Raw genomic sequence first — 15,157 nt, 5'->3', positions numbered from 1 at the left:
CGGTCACGTGAAAAAATACCTCCCCCCCCGTAGGGCGAGCGTCACGTGGCCGGAAGAAGGGCAGGGAGGGGAAGAAGCACGAGAGAGCGGCGGAGACAGGCGGGCAGGGGTCGCCGAAGCCGCCGCTGCCGCCGGAGGGCCTCGCCCGACGCCGCATGTGACCCGCCAGGCCAGGCCGCTCTCCGGACGCCGCCATGGGGTGTTGCTACAGCAGCGAGAACGAGGCCTCGGACCAGGTGAGAGGGGAGGGGAGGCCTTGCTTCTCGGCTGGGCGGGCGGTCCTGAGGCTCGGCTGGGCGGGTGGTCCCTGGGGCCGGGCGAGGGGGCTCTGCGGGTCCCCCTGACCCGTTCGAGGAGGCGCTGACATACAAGCTACGGCACGAGGAGAACCGTGACTTCAAAGATGGACGGGAGCCCTTTACAAAGTATTTGAAGACGCAACAGAGCGAACTGGACTCCTTGGCTGGCTCGGAATCAACCGCCACAAACTTTTTAATTGATAATAATCAGCTAAATCGTTTGAGGATCTGTACAACTGCGTAAAAAAGCATTCTTTGAGAAATCGAAGACTGGAACTGAGGGAAGTCGGGGTGGGTGGGTGGGTGGGGGGAGGGAGGAAAAAGGGGAGGGGGAAATAAGGATGTTATGTTTCTGGATAATATGTTTTGTTTTAATAAAAAAAAGTTTAAAAAGAAAAAGAGGAGGCGCTTCCCTCCCAGGCCTGGTGCGCGTGGAGACCCTCGGAGCCAACTCCCAGGGGCCGAGGTCCCTTTGCGCCCCCCAATTCAAGCTTTGCCCTCCTCCTGGCGACGGGCATGGCCCTTCAGATGGTGTGCATGTGACCAATTATGCGGGGTGGGGCCTAGCCCCCCCCAAATATTGTGTTCAAGTAGCCACCCCTGGGGGAGACCCCCGCCATGCCTGCGCCTCGGGGCGGGGGGGGGGGGCTGGAGAGGGCGCTTTTGGGCTCTGAGCATGTGCCCAGAAATGCATTGCTGGGGAGCAAGAAGGAAGCCGAGGAAATCGGGCTTGGGGAGGCGTGGGAAGGAATCGCCCTGCTGGCCTCCATCTTTCGCACTCTGAGTCTTCCTCCACCTCCTTTGTCACTGTGGTTTCTCCGCCTGTTGCTCTTTCCTGCGCCCCGTTCTCTTATTGTCATTTGTGAAAGTTTGTTCCTTCACATTGTCATGCCTTAGTAAGGAGAAGAGATGTGCGACTTGCAGGCAAGGCTCTCTCTTGTCTTCTTCAGTCTCCTGATCTCATATAGCACGGTCTGTGGTGCTATATGCCCCTAGTACCTGTTGCTCCAGAGTTTAAGAAATTTATCTTGGGGGGGAAAACACGCCACTGCTGTTCAGTTCTCATTGCTTTTCTTGGTTTCTGGCAAAGCCTCCAGTTGGGTCTGCTCCCACATTGCAGGTGAGGCAACCTGCAGCCCAGATGGGTGTGGCCCAAGGGAGCCTGTTTTGCTGCTTTCTAGCTTTCCACTCTGGTGTGGTGTGTTTTGGCTCCTGCAGCATGTGAAGCAACAGGGTACCTCTTCCATAGAATCATAGAATCATAGAGTTGGAAGAGACCACAAGGGCCATCGAGTCCAACCCCCTGCCAAGCAGGAAACACCATCAGAGCACTCCTGACATATGGTTGTCAAGCCTCTGCTTAAAGACCTCCAAAGAAGGAGACTCCACCACACTCCTTGGCAGCAAATTCCACTGTCGAACAGCTCTTACTGTCAGGAAGTTTGAGCCCCAGTGTTCAGCCTTCCCCTTTGCCTAAAGCACAACTTCCCAAACTCAAGTCATAGGACTTCCCTGTAATGAAATGCAAGCTCTGTTACATTCTCACTGCTCTCAAATGGGCAGGCTTGGTAAGTAAGGCAGAGAAAGGGAGCCCAGGCAGGCCTAGGAAAATACAGTGGTATCTCAGGTTACGTATGCTTCAGGTTACAGACTCTGCTAACCCAGAAATAGTGCTTCAGGTTAAGAACTTTGCTTCAGGATGAGAACAGAAATTGTGCTCTGGTGGCGCAGCGGCGGCAGAAGGCCCCATTAGCTGAAGTGGTACTTCAGGTTAAGAACAGTTTCAGGTTAAGTATGGACCTCCGGAATGAATTAAGTACTTAACCTGAGGTACCACTGTATTTTGCATTCCAAGCAGCCAAGGTAGAGTTTTGAGGAGAAGCCCTGGCCATGGAGCGGCGTTGGAAATTACTCTGATGTGTTTTACCTGAATGTCAGTTCACCCTGCGCTGTGCAGCCTGAATGAAACAAAACTCTGGTTGCCTGGAGGCTCTTTGCAGGTGCCCTTCTTAGTGGCTGGCATATAGCACATTGTATAAGGCTAGAATAATAACCATAATCAGTAATTACTAGTATAGTATAAAACAGCTCATGTATTGCTAGGCACCTAGGCTTGGTTTGTTTTTGAAGCATAGGAGAGAATCCTCTTTCTATTTGTAGTAGATTCTGCACAGAACTTGCTTCTCACATGACCAAGATAGAGAGGTCTTCAGAAATATCCTCTTCCCTTCAGATCTGAGGTTGCATCTTCGTTGCTCATGCCTTGGCCAGGTTGTGTGTATTTGGGCAGTTGGGGGGGGGGGGAGTGCAGAAACGCCTTGGCCTGAACTCACAGATCTCTGTTACTTGGCAAGCCCAGCCAGATCAGCTGTTCTGGGCTGTCAGCCTGCTCACTTTCTATCTCTCCTGTTGCTATTCTTGGTGGCCTCTATCGCTGACATCTTGAAGGGCACCTGTGAAACTGTCACCGGAGCCGTCAAAGGGTGGGGGAATACTGTGTGTGTGTGTGTGAGAGAGAGAGATTGTGATTATCCAAGCATTTGTACTAGCCTTTCAACCAACTAGCATTGCTAGCCTCCAAACAACATTGTTTATTTTTTCATTTAAAATACCTTTATGCTGCCTTCAAGGTTGCACCCACAGTACAACAATAGTCAGAAGTGGGATACTTCTTCTCTTTGTTTACTTTCTCTGCCGATCTTATCACAGTGAAGGGAAGAGTGGATCATGTCAGCCCTTTCCTGGAATCATTGTGTTTACCTCTGGCACACTGGCACATCAGTTTCCATTGGGCCTTTGTGTTTAATGCTCTCTGCGTTTGTGTGTTATGGGTGGAGCATGCATAGCCTGAAAGGGAGAAGGGGCCCCTTCAGCCACCCATGTTCGTTTCTCCTGAGGTGACTTTTTACTTTGGCCACTGGTCTGACATTATTATTATTATTATTATTATTATTATTATTATTATTTATATATGTCTCAGGACAATTCACAGAATAAAATCATAATATAAAGCCACAAAATACATAATCAGAATACAAACAACAACCCATTAACCCTGCCAACCCCCAACATTTTAAAAGGGCATAGGATGCCAATCAAATCAACCAAAGGCCTGGTTAAAAAGGAATGCTTTTGCCTGGTGCTTAAAGGCACCAGGCGAACTTCCCTGGGGAGAGCATTGCACAGATGGGGAGCCACTGCAAAGAAGGCCCCGTTCTCGTGTTACCACCTTCCAGATCTCTCGAGGAGGAGGCACACGAACAAGGGCCTTGATACAAGGCATCATCCTCTGGTGAAATGACAGGTGACAAAATAGCTCCTTAGATACCATTTTCAGGTGTGGGCACCAGCATGGTTCCTTTCGGGAGGCATGAAGTCAGGGAGAACAGCAGGGAACCCTCTTGATGCTGGGAATTATGCATGTTTTTGCATTAAAATAACTGAAGTGAAAATGTATCGCTTTGTCCATCCTTCATCCCTTCTGGCAAGACAAAAAGTTATCCTGTGGTTTCACTTCTTAGCCTTGCGGCCGAGAAAGAAAGCAGAACTTCTCGAAACAGATATTCCTCATATGTTCTCCAGCCCTCTTTGGTTCAAACTCTGAAAGAAAGAACAGAAAGTTCTCTTGTGTAGATTCTGTGTAGCTTCCTTTTACTTTTGCCTTTCCAGCCTGTCTGGGGCTCACAAGGCGCCTCTTAAATCACGAAGGAACTTGGCGCTGGGGAGGGTCCTGTTGCACTTCAAGATTTTGTTCGACTGTTGCAGGGCACTCCTGGAAGTCACACTTGGCGTGGGTCCTGCAAGGCTGCCTTGATTTTGTTTAGGACTAGCACAGCCGTCTGCCCTGGTGGTTGTACTTCATGGGACTCCTTTCCCACTTTGACATGGCTGAGTCCCATATAGGCTTCATGGGCACTGGGGAGCAGTTAAGACTTTTGAGGGAGCTCTTGTCAGGCGTTGCCATGGGAACAGAGAGGGAAGGTGACTCAAGAGGCTCTGGTGGAATCCCCTTCGCAGGCAGGAAGAGCATTTGCCCATTGCACAACAGGCGTGGATGTCTCTGAGGCCTGGAGTGGGAACTCTGCAAGCATCAGCTAGAGGGGGGAAATTGTTTTCCTTCTGTAGTCTTGCTCGGATACCATTGCATGGTTGGTGCAGCCAAGTGGGCTCTGTTGTCAGGCAAGAGGAGGGGAGAAGGGGGATCATGCCCTCAGTATTAGGTTTGTCTATCTACGTGCTCAGGCTCTGTATCCCAGATATGCACAGATCTGTCTTTCCCTCTGCTTCCTATCAAATGCAGAGATGTGACTGAGGATTGAGTAAGCTTGTGCCGGACCACTCGGGCTCCCCATGCCCATACAGTGCCCATATGAGGTTGGGCCACGGCAGTGCTATTTTTCTAGAAAAAGAAGCACCATAACTCACCAAGGCACTGTGGTCTAAACCACAGAGCCTAGGGCTTGCCGATCAGAAGGCTGGTGGTTCGAATCCCTGCGACGGGGTGAGCTCCCGTTGCTCTGTCCCTGCTTCTGCCCACCTAGCAGTTCGAAAGCACGTCAAAGTGCAAGTAGATAAATAGGTACCGCTCCGGTGGGAAGATAAACGGCGTTTCCGTGCGCTGCTCTGGTTCGCCAGAAGCGGTTTAGTCCTGCTGGCCACATGACCCGGAAGCTGTCTGCGGACAAACACCGGCTCCCTTGGCCAGTAAAGCGAGATGAGCGCCGCAACCCCAGAGTCGTTTGCGACTGGACTTAACACGGTCAGGGGTCCCTTTACCTTTTAACTCACCATGAACGCCTCCCTCCTCTGATAATGGCAACAGCACCCACCTGAGAAGGGCCGGAACTGAGTTGTGGTGAGTTCCGTCTGAAATAAAAGCCCTGGGCCCAGGTGCCCCCAAGGAGTTTGCCCAGAGAGATGGGACTTCCTTTTCTGGGGCTGGGGACAAAGATTGGTTGCTCTTCCTCACACTGTTGTGGGTAGCAAGCCAGGCAGCTGAAGTTGGCTGTGATCAGGAGGGAACAAGGTCTTGGTCTGTTTCCAATTATGAGGACAGCAGTGGTAGTGGGAGCAGCACCTTGGAGGGGTCGGGTTTCAGGAGCTGCAGGGAACTGCCTTGCCAGAGTTTGTGCTCTGAGAGAGGCCCGGTGGGTCTGTCTGGCTGTATGAATGAGAGGCGAGTACTTGCTGGAAGCCAGGCGTGGAAGCTGAGTGGCCCTTTGGAGTGATTTGGGACCTGCCCAGGGGGTTGAAAGCCAAGGAGGAGGGGACACCAGGTTGGAGAAAAGGTGTCATGGTACGTCAGCCTCCTTTTCCAGAAGGATACTCAGAAATGTGGTCCCCTCATGAAGGGTTGCTACCCAGTCAGGGCCAAAGGTGACCTGTGCTTGTTGGGCTACTTGTGAGCAGGAGGAACTCGTTATGCTGAGCTGAGTTGATTTAATATTTGTATCCTGCTTTTCCAGCAACAGATGTCGAGCTCAAAGTGGCTCACAATGATTGCAGTGGCATTAAAAAACAACACACATTGCTGTCATTTTAATGCCAAACACAGTAGCATATAAGGCAAACAACAACAACAAATTCAAATGAAAACAAAACAATACAATTCAGTAAAGTCATAGTATTGCCAGAATCCTTCATGATCACATGGACTCTTGCTCCAGAACAACGAAAAACAGATTAGCTATTTGTTGTCCAACGCATTGTTTTTCAGCACTGCAATGGGTGGAAGCTGCATTCGCTGTGCATTCACTGTAGGCATTTACATGGAACTATGCAGTTAAAAACTCTTTGGGGTGGGTGGGCAAGGGGTGTCCGGAGGAACACCAGCAGGGAGAAGCTCAGGAAACCAGCCGCCAGTTGCTCCTCAGCACAGAATTCTGTCGCTTTTCCAGCTGAGCCAGTGCAGGCAAGGGAGGGGATCTGCAGCCAAGGTGGATTTAATTTAAATCACGATTTAAATCACTAGTCAGTAAGACTTGATTTAAATCATTCCCCCCCCCAAATAATTTTTATTAACAGACCAATCAAATCACATTAATTCCAAATCACATTAATTCCAAATCACATTAATTCCAAATTACACAGCCAAATTTTAAAAATTTTGTTGGGGGTACCCATACTTCGAGCTCAGAAAGGGATCCAAACATCTCTCTTGCTGCTGCTTTGATGTACACAGTTCTGTCAAAATAGTATTCACAGTTCTGTTCAATCTTCTCTTTTGTTATTTTCCTCATCTTCTTGTTGTTATCATATATTCCTTTCTTTGTGATCTCTGGTAGTCTCCACAAGTGGGTTGAAAACAAACGTTGTTATATCCTGTGTGGATTTTACACTCCTCCAAGAGCCATATCAAAATAGACAGACACCATTTCCGTACCTCCGTACAAAACATTCCCAAAGTCTGTCCGTTAATTTCCACAGGCCTGCCAGTCTCCTTATTTTTCTCAGGGGGCCCTGCCAGGTCAAACTCACAGTCCGATATAATAACAAACCATGGTCCTCCTCCCCCTCGATCGTCCTGTGGCCAGGCCTGCCGTAACAAATCTCTTTTTAACTGCGTCACAAAGAGCTTCCATTCCTTTCCCGATGTTCCCACAAGCCATGTCTTTGATTACTAATTTATTTCCACACAGTTCTTGATTTAAATCATTTTTTTACAGACCCTTTCTTGCTGGTATAATCTTAATATTTAGAACTGGGAAGAAGGGCCTGGAACCAGTGAACTCTTATTAGTTGACTGGCAAGCACTTCGAGGTCTCGCCAAGGACTTACAGATCCCAGTTACTATTTCCACCACACCCCACTTTGGATTTGCTTCCACATTCAGGTTCCTATTCTGTACAGTTAAGTGTTAGTGCAGTTGTTGGAACCCAATGGGATTGGGAAGAGGTTGCCAGCCCTGAAGTGCCTTCAGCGCTTGCCTCAAGTCTGAGTTGCACAGACATGCAATTGACTTGCACAATGATTACGCAAAGATCCCAAGACTTGCGGAGCATTCTGCTCACACGGTTGCACTTTCATTTTTACTGCTTCACACTTAGCTACTTGCGCATGTCCCTGACTCATTTCTCATCTGCCCACCGCCACCCCTCTTACAAGTGGCCTCTGCTCCTGGGGAAGGAGCACTGAATTCGGCGAAGGGAGAGGGGAAGACCTGGGCATGGAAGTCAGAAGCACATTCTGTGTTCAGAGGAGCTGCCGGGCTGCCTGGCTCTCTCAACTAGCAGCTCCTATAGATCAGCTGGAGGTAGGGGGACAGAGGCCTGTTGGGGGCTTTGTCAGGCAAGATGATGTGCTAGGCAGTTTGCAACGTGGTCTGGCTCCAGCAGCGGGCTCTCGGTGTGCTGAGAGGAGGGGTGCATACCCTCTTCCAGTGTGCATTTGTCGTCGTCCCCCGCCCGAAATGTCTGAACCAGGGCTGAACATTGAGCCGTTCTAACTCCTGTGTGCATGCAATCTGCAGCAAGTGAACACCGGATTGGGGACCCTTCCCTTGCCTGCCAGTGGCTGCTGGGTCCTCTGCAAATTCTGACCGCTGTCTTTCTTTTCCTCCTTGCTTTCCCCACCTTAGGGCGATGAGTCTAAGCCCCTGCTGCCCACTCCCTCCAGCCCACCCAAGCCCTTAAATGGAGCCGAGCACAACTGCCACAACCTGCCTTCAGCCCGGACGGACGAGCAGGCTCTGCTGTCATCGATCCTCGCCAAGACAGCCATGTGAGTTGAGTGCATTTTTCTTTAACGAGGAGGTGAAAAGTCAAACGGGATTCATAAAAACATAGAATTGGCCAACCCCCCTGCAATCCGGTAACAGAACGACTAGGACCAAAACAGGCTGCGCTGTACCAAAAGCAGCCTTTCCCATCCAGGTGACGTTTTTGTCTACAGTTCCCATCAGCCCCAGGTTCCTACGTGGTGCTGGGGATGCTGGGAGTTGTAGTTCAAAACGTCTGGGCAGCTCCAGTTTTGCAAGAGCCGGCTTCGCATATCTCTGGCGGAGGAGCCTCCTGAACCACTTTTTGCAGAACTCTGAGGGTGGGAAGGACCTTGCGTGCTCAGAGGACCAAGGATTGGGAGGCAAGCAGTGGGGAAAGGGCTGTGCCCCTCCTGGCCTGCCTGTGGTCTTCCAGCAGGGCACCAGCTATGCTGGTCTCACACATTCTAAGGGAAACCTCCAAGGAAGGGGGGACCCTGTGACCCCTCAGATAGTTTGGGTTAATTTCTCCTTCAGGGAGCGGGTCTTCCTAAGGCTGGGCAATTAAGATTCTGGGCCAGCGACAGCTAAAGTTTGCAACACCCAAAAAATCAGAGTAAAAAGTACAGTGCAGAAGCTGCCTACCCGTGCTTGGCACGCTGGTGGAGGGTCCATTCTCAGGTCTCCATCGGCTGCTGAGGGGGTGGGTATGTGCAGGACATTTACTTTTATTAAATTTATATCCCACCTGTCAGGGGGCTGCCATCGGAACAGGGGAGGGAGCCAGGGGGATACAGAGCGCCTCCGGTGCTTCGGAGGAGCGGTGCCTCATTGAGCGGTGGGGAAAGCCACGCCTCCAGTGGAGCAGAGGGGGGAGGGGGGAGCCAAGCGAGGGGAGGGCTCCAGGATGCTACTGAGAGCCCAAGCGCATAACCTAGCCCGGCTGGCTAGGAGGCATCCGTGCCGCTTCCGTTGCCCAGCTTGCACAGAAGGGTGGAACGTAAGGGGGGGAGGCGGAGAATTGGGGTGTTTAAGTTCTTATGTTTGGTGGGGGGGACCAGAAGGGGCCACTCCTGGAATCGGCAAGTGACTAAGACGGAGATGAACTTTGTAGATCTGCACTGTAAATAGTTTTGCAAAATAAGACCTGTACAAGACAGGTTGGAGTCCTGACTGGTTACTCACGAACAACCACCAACAGCATCTGACACCGCCCTTCCTCTCAAGGGTGGGAAGCACATCAACAATAAAACAAGTTAAAAGGTCTTTAAAAAACAATTCAAAGGAAAAGAGAGAGAAAAAACAATTGTGCATGGTCAGGTATAAGATAAGGAGATTAGAGAGACAGAGAGAGAAATTTACAAAAGAGGCAATACGGCAGTATTCCAAGGTCAGACGTATAAACAGCGGGTCAAAAACTTTTATAACCGAAACCAGTGTCGGATGAATTGGCGTTTGGGTGGGATTTGCCACCCACGAGACGATCGTTAAATGAGCTATTAAAAAAAACCACCAGACCAGCTGCAGAGTCCAGCGCATCCACTTCCCCTCTGAGAACCTGAAGCAGGTGGGTCGGGGTCTCTGATCTCTGCCCTTGCTTTCTTGCAGCAACATCATTGACGTTTCGGCCGCAGATCAGCAAGGCATGGAGCAGCACGAGTACATGGATAGAGCCAGGCAGTACAGGTAGGTCCCCCCCATCTTCTCCCCACCTGCTTCTTTGCCCTGCCAATTTTCGGGACCCTAAACTTAAGAGGTGGGCTGCTAAACACACAAATTGGGTACCAGGCAACTGAGAATTGCTCTGCTGTGGGACTCCATACTGGTCTGGGACCGAGATGCTTCACAGGCCTGGCCCTGCTTCACCTAGAAGTGGAAATAATGTTCTCCCTTTAGAGCCGGGGTGGGCAGATCAGAGTCTCTGGATTTGCTTTGAGTCTCTGAACTGATCCACTCCTGGTTAGCCCACCATTTATTTGTTTGAGGCGGATAATTTAGTGGGAGGTGGGGTGGGGTGGCGAGGGAATATTTTGCTGTTCTTTTAGGAGCCAGAAGTGTCTGCTGGAAAACACCCAGATCCATAGCTGTCAACTTTTCCCTTTTCTTGCAAGGAATCCTATTTGGAATAAGGGAATTTCCCTTAAAAACAGGGAAACGTTGGCAGCTATGCCCAGATCGGCCTTAGGGCAGCAGTTCCCAAACTCCCCACCCTGGACCACTGAAAAATTCTGAGCATCTTGGTGATCTTTTCTTTATTTTTGCCTTTTATAACAATTGCAATACGCTGTACTAGATGCTGTAGGGCTGTATTTTTACAAACATCAAATGGCCTGAACCACAGGTGGTCCACAGACCCTGTTGTCGTCCCACACCTTAGAGCAAAGCCTAGATGCCCACTTCCTTCTTTTTGCTCCCTGCTGGCCGGTCTCTCTCGCTCTCTCACACACACTCCCTTTGCTTCTCCTTCCTTTCCTTCCAGCACCAGGCTGGCCATGTTGAGCAGCAACCTGATGCACTGGAAGAAGCTCTCGACGCTCCCATCACTCACCACGCAGCCCCATCAAGTGCTTGCCAGCGACCCCGTTCCCTTCGCAGACTTGCAGCAGGTGGGTACGCTCCCCCCGGCGCCACGAGGCTCTGACGCCCACTGACGCCGTCCCCCTGAAGCACGGCTGGAGAACACCTGTGGCCCTGCAGGTGGTGGGGTTGGACCGCGACTGTGTCGTCCCGAAAGAGAGCTCGCGTGGCATAGTGGGTAGAGTGTCAGGCTAGGTCGGACTTGGAAGACTAGGGTTCAAATCCCTGCTCAGGCACGAAGCACCCTCCATGGGCAACCTTTGGGTCATCAGCTGAACCTCCCTCACAGGGTTGTTGTGGGGTGGGGGACTCTGAATTCCAGCCCTGCTTTGGCTCTGGAAGCTGGCAGAGTGAGCTGGCCATGCACACCATCAATGCTCAGCTGCAGCGCTGGGGCAGGCCACCCTTCAGTATCTAATCAATAGATTAGATCCTCTTTTTAAAAAGGGAGCTGGCCAGAGTCACTCTGTGGTTATCAGCAGCTGCTGCCATGGTGCCTCTCAGGACCGGTTGTTGAGAAGCAGCCATGGGAGACGCTTCTGGCTGCCTTTCCCTGCTTTTGTGGGACGCTGGATGTGCCCAGGAGGACCACTGGGCTGGATGAATCTGCAGATGGACCCGGGTCCACTTTCTCGCCCCAGATCGACGTGTCCTGCCCGATTATGTACGCTGCTTCAGAAAGTTTTCTGATTAAGCAGTCCCTACAGTTTTTGTGGGACGCGGGTGGCGCTGTGGGTTAAACCACAGAGCCTAGGACTTGCCGATCAGAAGGTCGGCGGTTCGAATCCCTGCAACGGGGTGAGCTCCCGTTGCTCAGTCCCTGCTCCTGCCAACCTTGCAGTTCAAAAGCACATCAAAGTGCAAGTAGATAAATAGGTACTGCTCCGGCAGGAAGGTAAACTTGACTATGCTACCACTCAGTGGATTTGTAACTGGTTGACTGACCGAACCCAAAGGGTGCTCATCAATGGTTCCTCTTCATCCTGGAGAAGAGTGACTAGTGGGGTGCCACAGGGTTCTGTCTTGGGCCCGGTCTTATTCAACATCTTTATCAACGACTTGGATGATGGACTCAAGGGCATCCTGATCAAATTTGCAGATGACACCAAACTGGGAGGGGTGGCTAACACCCCAGAGGACAGGATCACACTTCAAAACGACCTTGACAGATTAGAGAACTGGGCCAAAACAAACAAGATGAATTTTAACAGGGAGAAATGTAAAGTATTGCACTTGGGCAAAAAAAATGAGAGACACAAATACAAGATGGGTGACACCTGGCTTGAGAGCAGTACATGTGAAAAGGATCTAGGAGTCTTGGTTGACCACAAACTTGACATGAGCCAACAGTGTGACGCGGCAGCTAAAAAAGCCAATGCAATTCTGGGCTGCATCAATAGGAGTATAGCATCTAGATCAAGGGAAGTAATAGTGCCACTGTATTCTGCTCTGGTCAGACCTCACCTGGAGTACTGTGTCCAGTTCTGGGCACCACAGTTCAAGAAGGACACTGACAAACTGGAACGTGTCCAGAGGAGGGCAACCAAAATGGTCAAAGGCCTGGAAACGATGCCTTATGAGGAACGGCTAAGGGAGCTGGGCATGTTTAGCCTGGAGAAGAGGAGGTTAAGGGGTGACATGATAGCCATGTTCAAATATATAAAAGGATGTCACATTGAGGAGGGAGAAAGGTTGTTTTCTGCTGCTCCAGAGAAGCAGACACGGAGCAATGGATCCAAACTACAAGAAAGAAGATTCCACCTAAACATTAGGAAGAACTTCCTGACAGTAAGAGCTGTTTGACAGTGGAATTTGCTGCCAAGGAGTGTGGTGGAGTCTCCTTCTTTGGAGGTCTTTAAGCAGAGGCTTGACAACCATATGTCAGGAGTGCTCTGATGGTGTTTCCTGCTTGGCAGGGGGTTGGACTCGATGGCCCTTGTGGTCTCTTCCAACTCTATGATTCTATGATTCTATGATAAACGGCGTTTCCGTGCCACATGATCCGGAAGCTGTCTGTGGACAAATGTCGGCTCCCTTGGCTAGTAAAGTGAGATGAGCTCCGCAACCCCAGAGTCGTTCGTGACTGGACTTAACTGTCAGGGGTCCCTTTACCTTTACAGTTTTTGTATTTACTTATTTTTTTACATTTGCATACTGCCCTATACCCATAGATCTCAGGGCAGATCACAATGTAAAATTACAATATAAACAGCACAAAATGTGTAAGAAAAATATGAACAAAAACAGAAAAACCTGGGCCCTACCTCCCCGTTTTACCTTTCTGCCGCTCTGCGTGTTCACAAAGCACTTTGGGTGGGTGGAATCGGCCCCATGGAAACCGCAAGGGGTGGGGTAAATGTCGCATGACCACGGTGTGATGAGACATTGTCCTCCCTAAAAAAAAGAAGGCATTGGGGGCAGGCAAGGCCGGCCCTTCCAGGAGGCAGAGGGAAGCAGCTGCCTCGGGCGGCAAATTCCGCAGGGCCAAAAACGGCCAGGAACGTGAGCTTGTGTGGTCTGCCCAGAGCTAGTCTGCTGCCGCAGGGTGCGGTGGAGGACGGTTGCATCCCCAGCTCTGAAGAAACAGTCAACTTTTGCCCGGAATTTTTGCATTCGGGCAGCGAACAGGCTGCTCATGGCAGCAGAGGCATTGCGTCTTCACCTGTGGCCTCGCGCACCAGCAATATCCAGTTCAGCCTTCGCCACGCAGGGGACCACGGGATGGTTTGGCCTCTGTGTGCTGGTTGGGGCTGATGGTTGTTCGGATTCCGAAACATCTAGAGGTCCCCATTTTGGCAAAAGCTGAATCACTGGCGCTTTTGAGTTTGCATACGGGCCTTGTCTAAAACTGAAAACGGCTTCCCCCCCCCCCCCAGCCCTGAGTTCAAATCTTGCCCCCTAGAATATGCTGGTTTTTGGGTGACGTGAATCTTCTCCTGGACTGCGCTGTATATGGCTCACCCCTCCCTTCTCCCCGTTTCCCCCCAGGTCTCCCGGATAGCTGCGTACGCCTTCAGTGCTCTCTCCCAGATCCGAGTGGATGCGAAAGAAGAACTGGTTGTACAGTTTGGGATCCCCTGATGCCGATCCCGCAGACGTCTGCAACTTCTTGTTTTTTAACAACCTCCCACTTTTCCTTTCCTCTCCTTCGCCACGGTCGGCTTTTCACTGCGGTGGGACTTGTACGGATCAGCGATACACTGAACTTCCTGCCACTTGCGCCCCAGAGACAGTCGCCTCCACCAGCTGCCAGCTCCCCGGGGCTGGTCGGACCCACGTTTCTTCCCCTTCCCGTGTGTGTTTGTGGGGGGGGGGGCATACTGGTGCCAGCCCGTACATGAATTGGTTTCAGGAGGGGGCAGGCCCTGAACACTGCATGCTAAGCCCAACTCCTAAAGAGGTGAGCACCGCACTATTGGTTATCGAGGGGACGGGATCCTGAGGCCCACTGATGGCGGGGGGGGGGGCAGCTGTGCTCGCTTTCATTATTTACCTTTTTTTCCCCTAATAAGGCTCTGAAACTCTTGCCTCCGGGGTTAGGGGGCTGAGATGCGTTGCAGCTGCTGCCTGCCCCTTCCCACTTGGGGTTCAACCTGCATTACTTTCCCGTTGCTGCCCGCAGAATGCTGGGCCTTCTTTTTAGGATTTGGGGGGGAACCAACGAAGGGTGCGTTGGGTTGTCTTCTTCTTCCTAATAGGAAGGAGGGGAGGGAAGAAGCCAAAGAGCAGCTTGCAGGGGGAGGGGTGGGAGGAGCGGGACACATCCTGCAGCTCCTCTTTTTTTGGTGTCTCACCCATCACCACCCTCTTTTTAAGTGGCTCAACTGTCGTTTCGTTTTAATATTTTGGTTTCCTTTTTTTTTGCTAAAGTAGATAAAATATAAGTACGTTCATCATCCACGCAAAAGGCTCCTGGTTGTTTTGTCGTGCAACTCGGTCGATCCAGGGGATGGAGCAACACCCCCTCCCCCCGTGAAGAAACTTTGCAGCATCAGGGGGGCTTTTACGTTAACAGGGAAGGCGAGGAAGAGGGGACTTGATAAAAACACCTTATAAAGTGATGCACGGCACAGAGAAAGGGAGGGAGGGAGGGAGGAACACCAGAATTCTCTAGTATCCGATGAAGCAGAGCCTTGGGGGATTCAGGACAGACAAAAGAAAGGCTTTCACACAGTGTGTACTTAAGCTACGGGGCGTCTAAAGGAGGTAATGACAGCTACAAATTTGGATGGCTTTAAAAGGCTAGAGAGGGACAGGGTGGTGCTGTGGGTTAAACCACAGAGCCTAGGACTTGCCGATCAGAAGGTTGGCGGTTCGAATCCCTGCAACAGGATGAGCTCCCGTTGAAGAAGAAGAAGAGGAGTTTGGATTTGATATCCCGCCTTTCACTACCCAAAGGAATCTCAAAGCGGCTGACAATCTCCTCTCCCTCCCCCCCCCCAACAAACACTGTGAGGTGAGTGGGGCTGAGAGACTTCAGAGAAGTGTGACTGGCCCAAGGTCACCCAGTAGCTGCATGTGGAGGAGCGGAGACGCAAACCCGGTTCCCCAGATTACGAGACTACCGCTCCTAACCACTACACCA

General features: G+C 51.1%; 2 protein-coding genes across 2 annotated transcripts in view; one reads left to right on the top strand and one right to left on the bottom strand.

Moving 5' to 3' along the window:
- Positions 1–15,157, bottom strand: part of RNF121 (ring finger protein 121) — a 188,153-nt gene that overhangs the window by 41,549 nt on the left and 131,447 nt on the right. The window lies entirely within an intron of this gene.
- LAMTOR1 (late endosomal/lysosomal adaptor, MAPK and MTOR activator 1) lies at positions 49–14,479 on the top strand. Its single transcript, XM_081002492.1, has 5 exons — positions 49–236; positions 7,876–8,018; positions 9,604–9,681; positions 10,475–10,601; positions 13,561–14,479. The coding sequence occupies exons 1-5, from the start codon at positions 195–197 to the stop codon at positions 13,651–13,653; spliced, it is 483 nt and encodes a 160-aa protein (XP_080858618.1). The 5' UTR covers positions 49–194; the 3' UTR covers positions 13,654–14,479.

The sequence above is a fragment of the Podarcis pityusensis genome (genome assembly GCF_964106645.2).
Source record: "Podarcis pityusensis genome assembly, chromosome: 4".
NCBI classification, from domain to species: Eukaryota; Metazoa; Chordata; class Lepidosauria; order Squamata; family Lacertidae; genus Podarcis; species Podarcis pityusensis.
Note: the sequence above shows the minus strand (reverse complement) of the source record. Positions and strands in the feature narration are given on the sequence as shown.

Excerpts from the sequence above, each read along its gene's own strand:
- LAMTOR1 (XM_081002492.1), top strand. The coding sequence starts at position 195 with ATGGGGTGTTGCTACAGCAGCGAGAACGAGGCCTCGGACCAG. Across the intron at positions 237-7,875 it reads AGAACGAGGCCTCGGACCAG|GGCGATGAGTCTAAGCCCCT; the intron begins GTGAGAGGGGAG and ends TCCCCACCTTAG. Across the intron at positions 10,602-13,560 it reads CCTTCGCAGACTTGCAGCAG|GTCTCCCGGATAGCTGCGTA; the intron begins GTGGGTACGCTC and ends GTTTCCCCCCAG.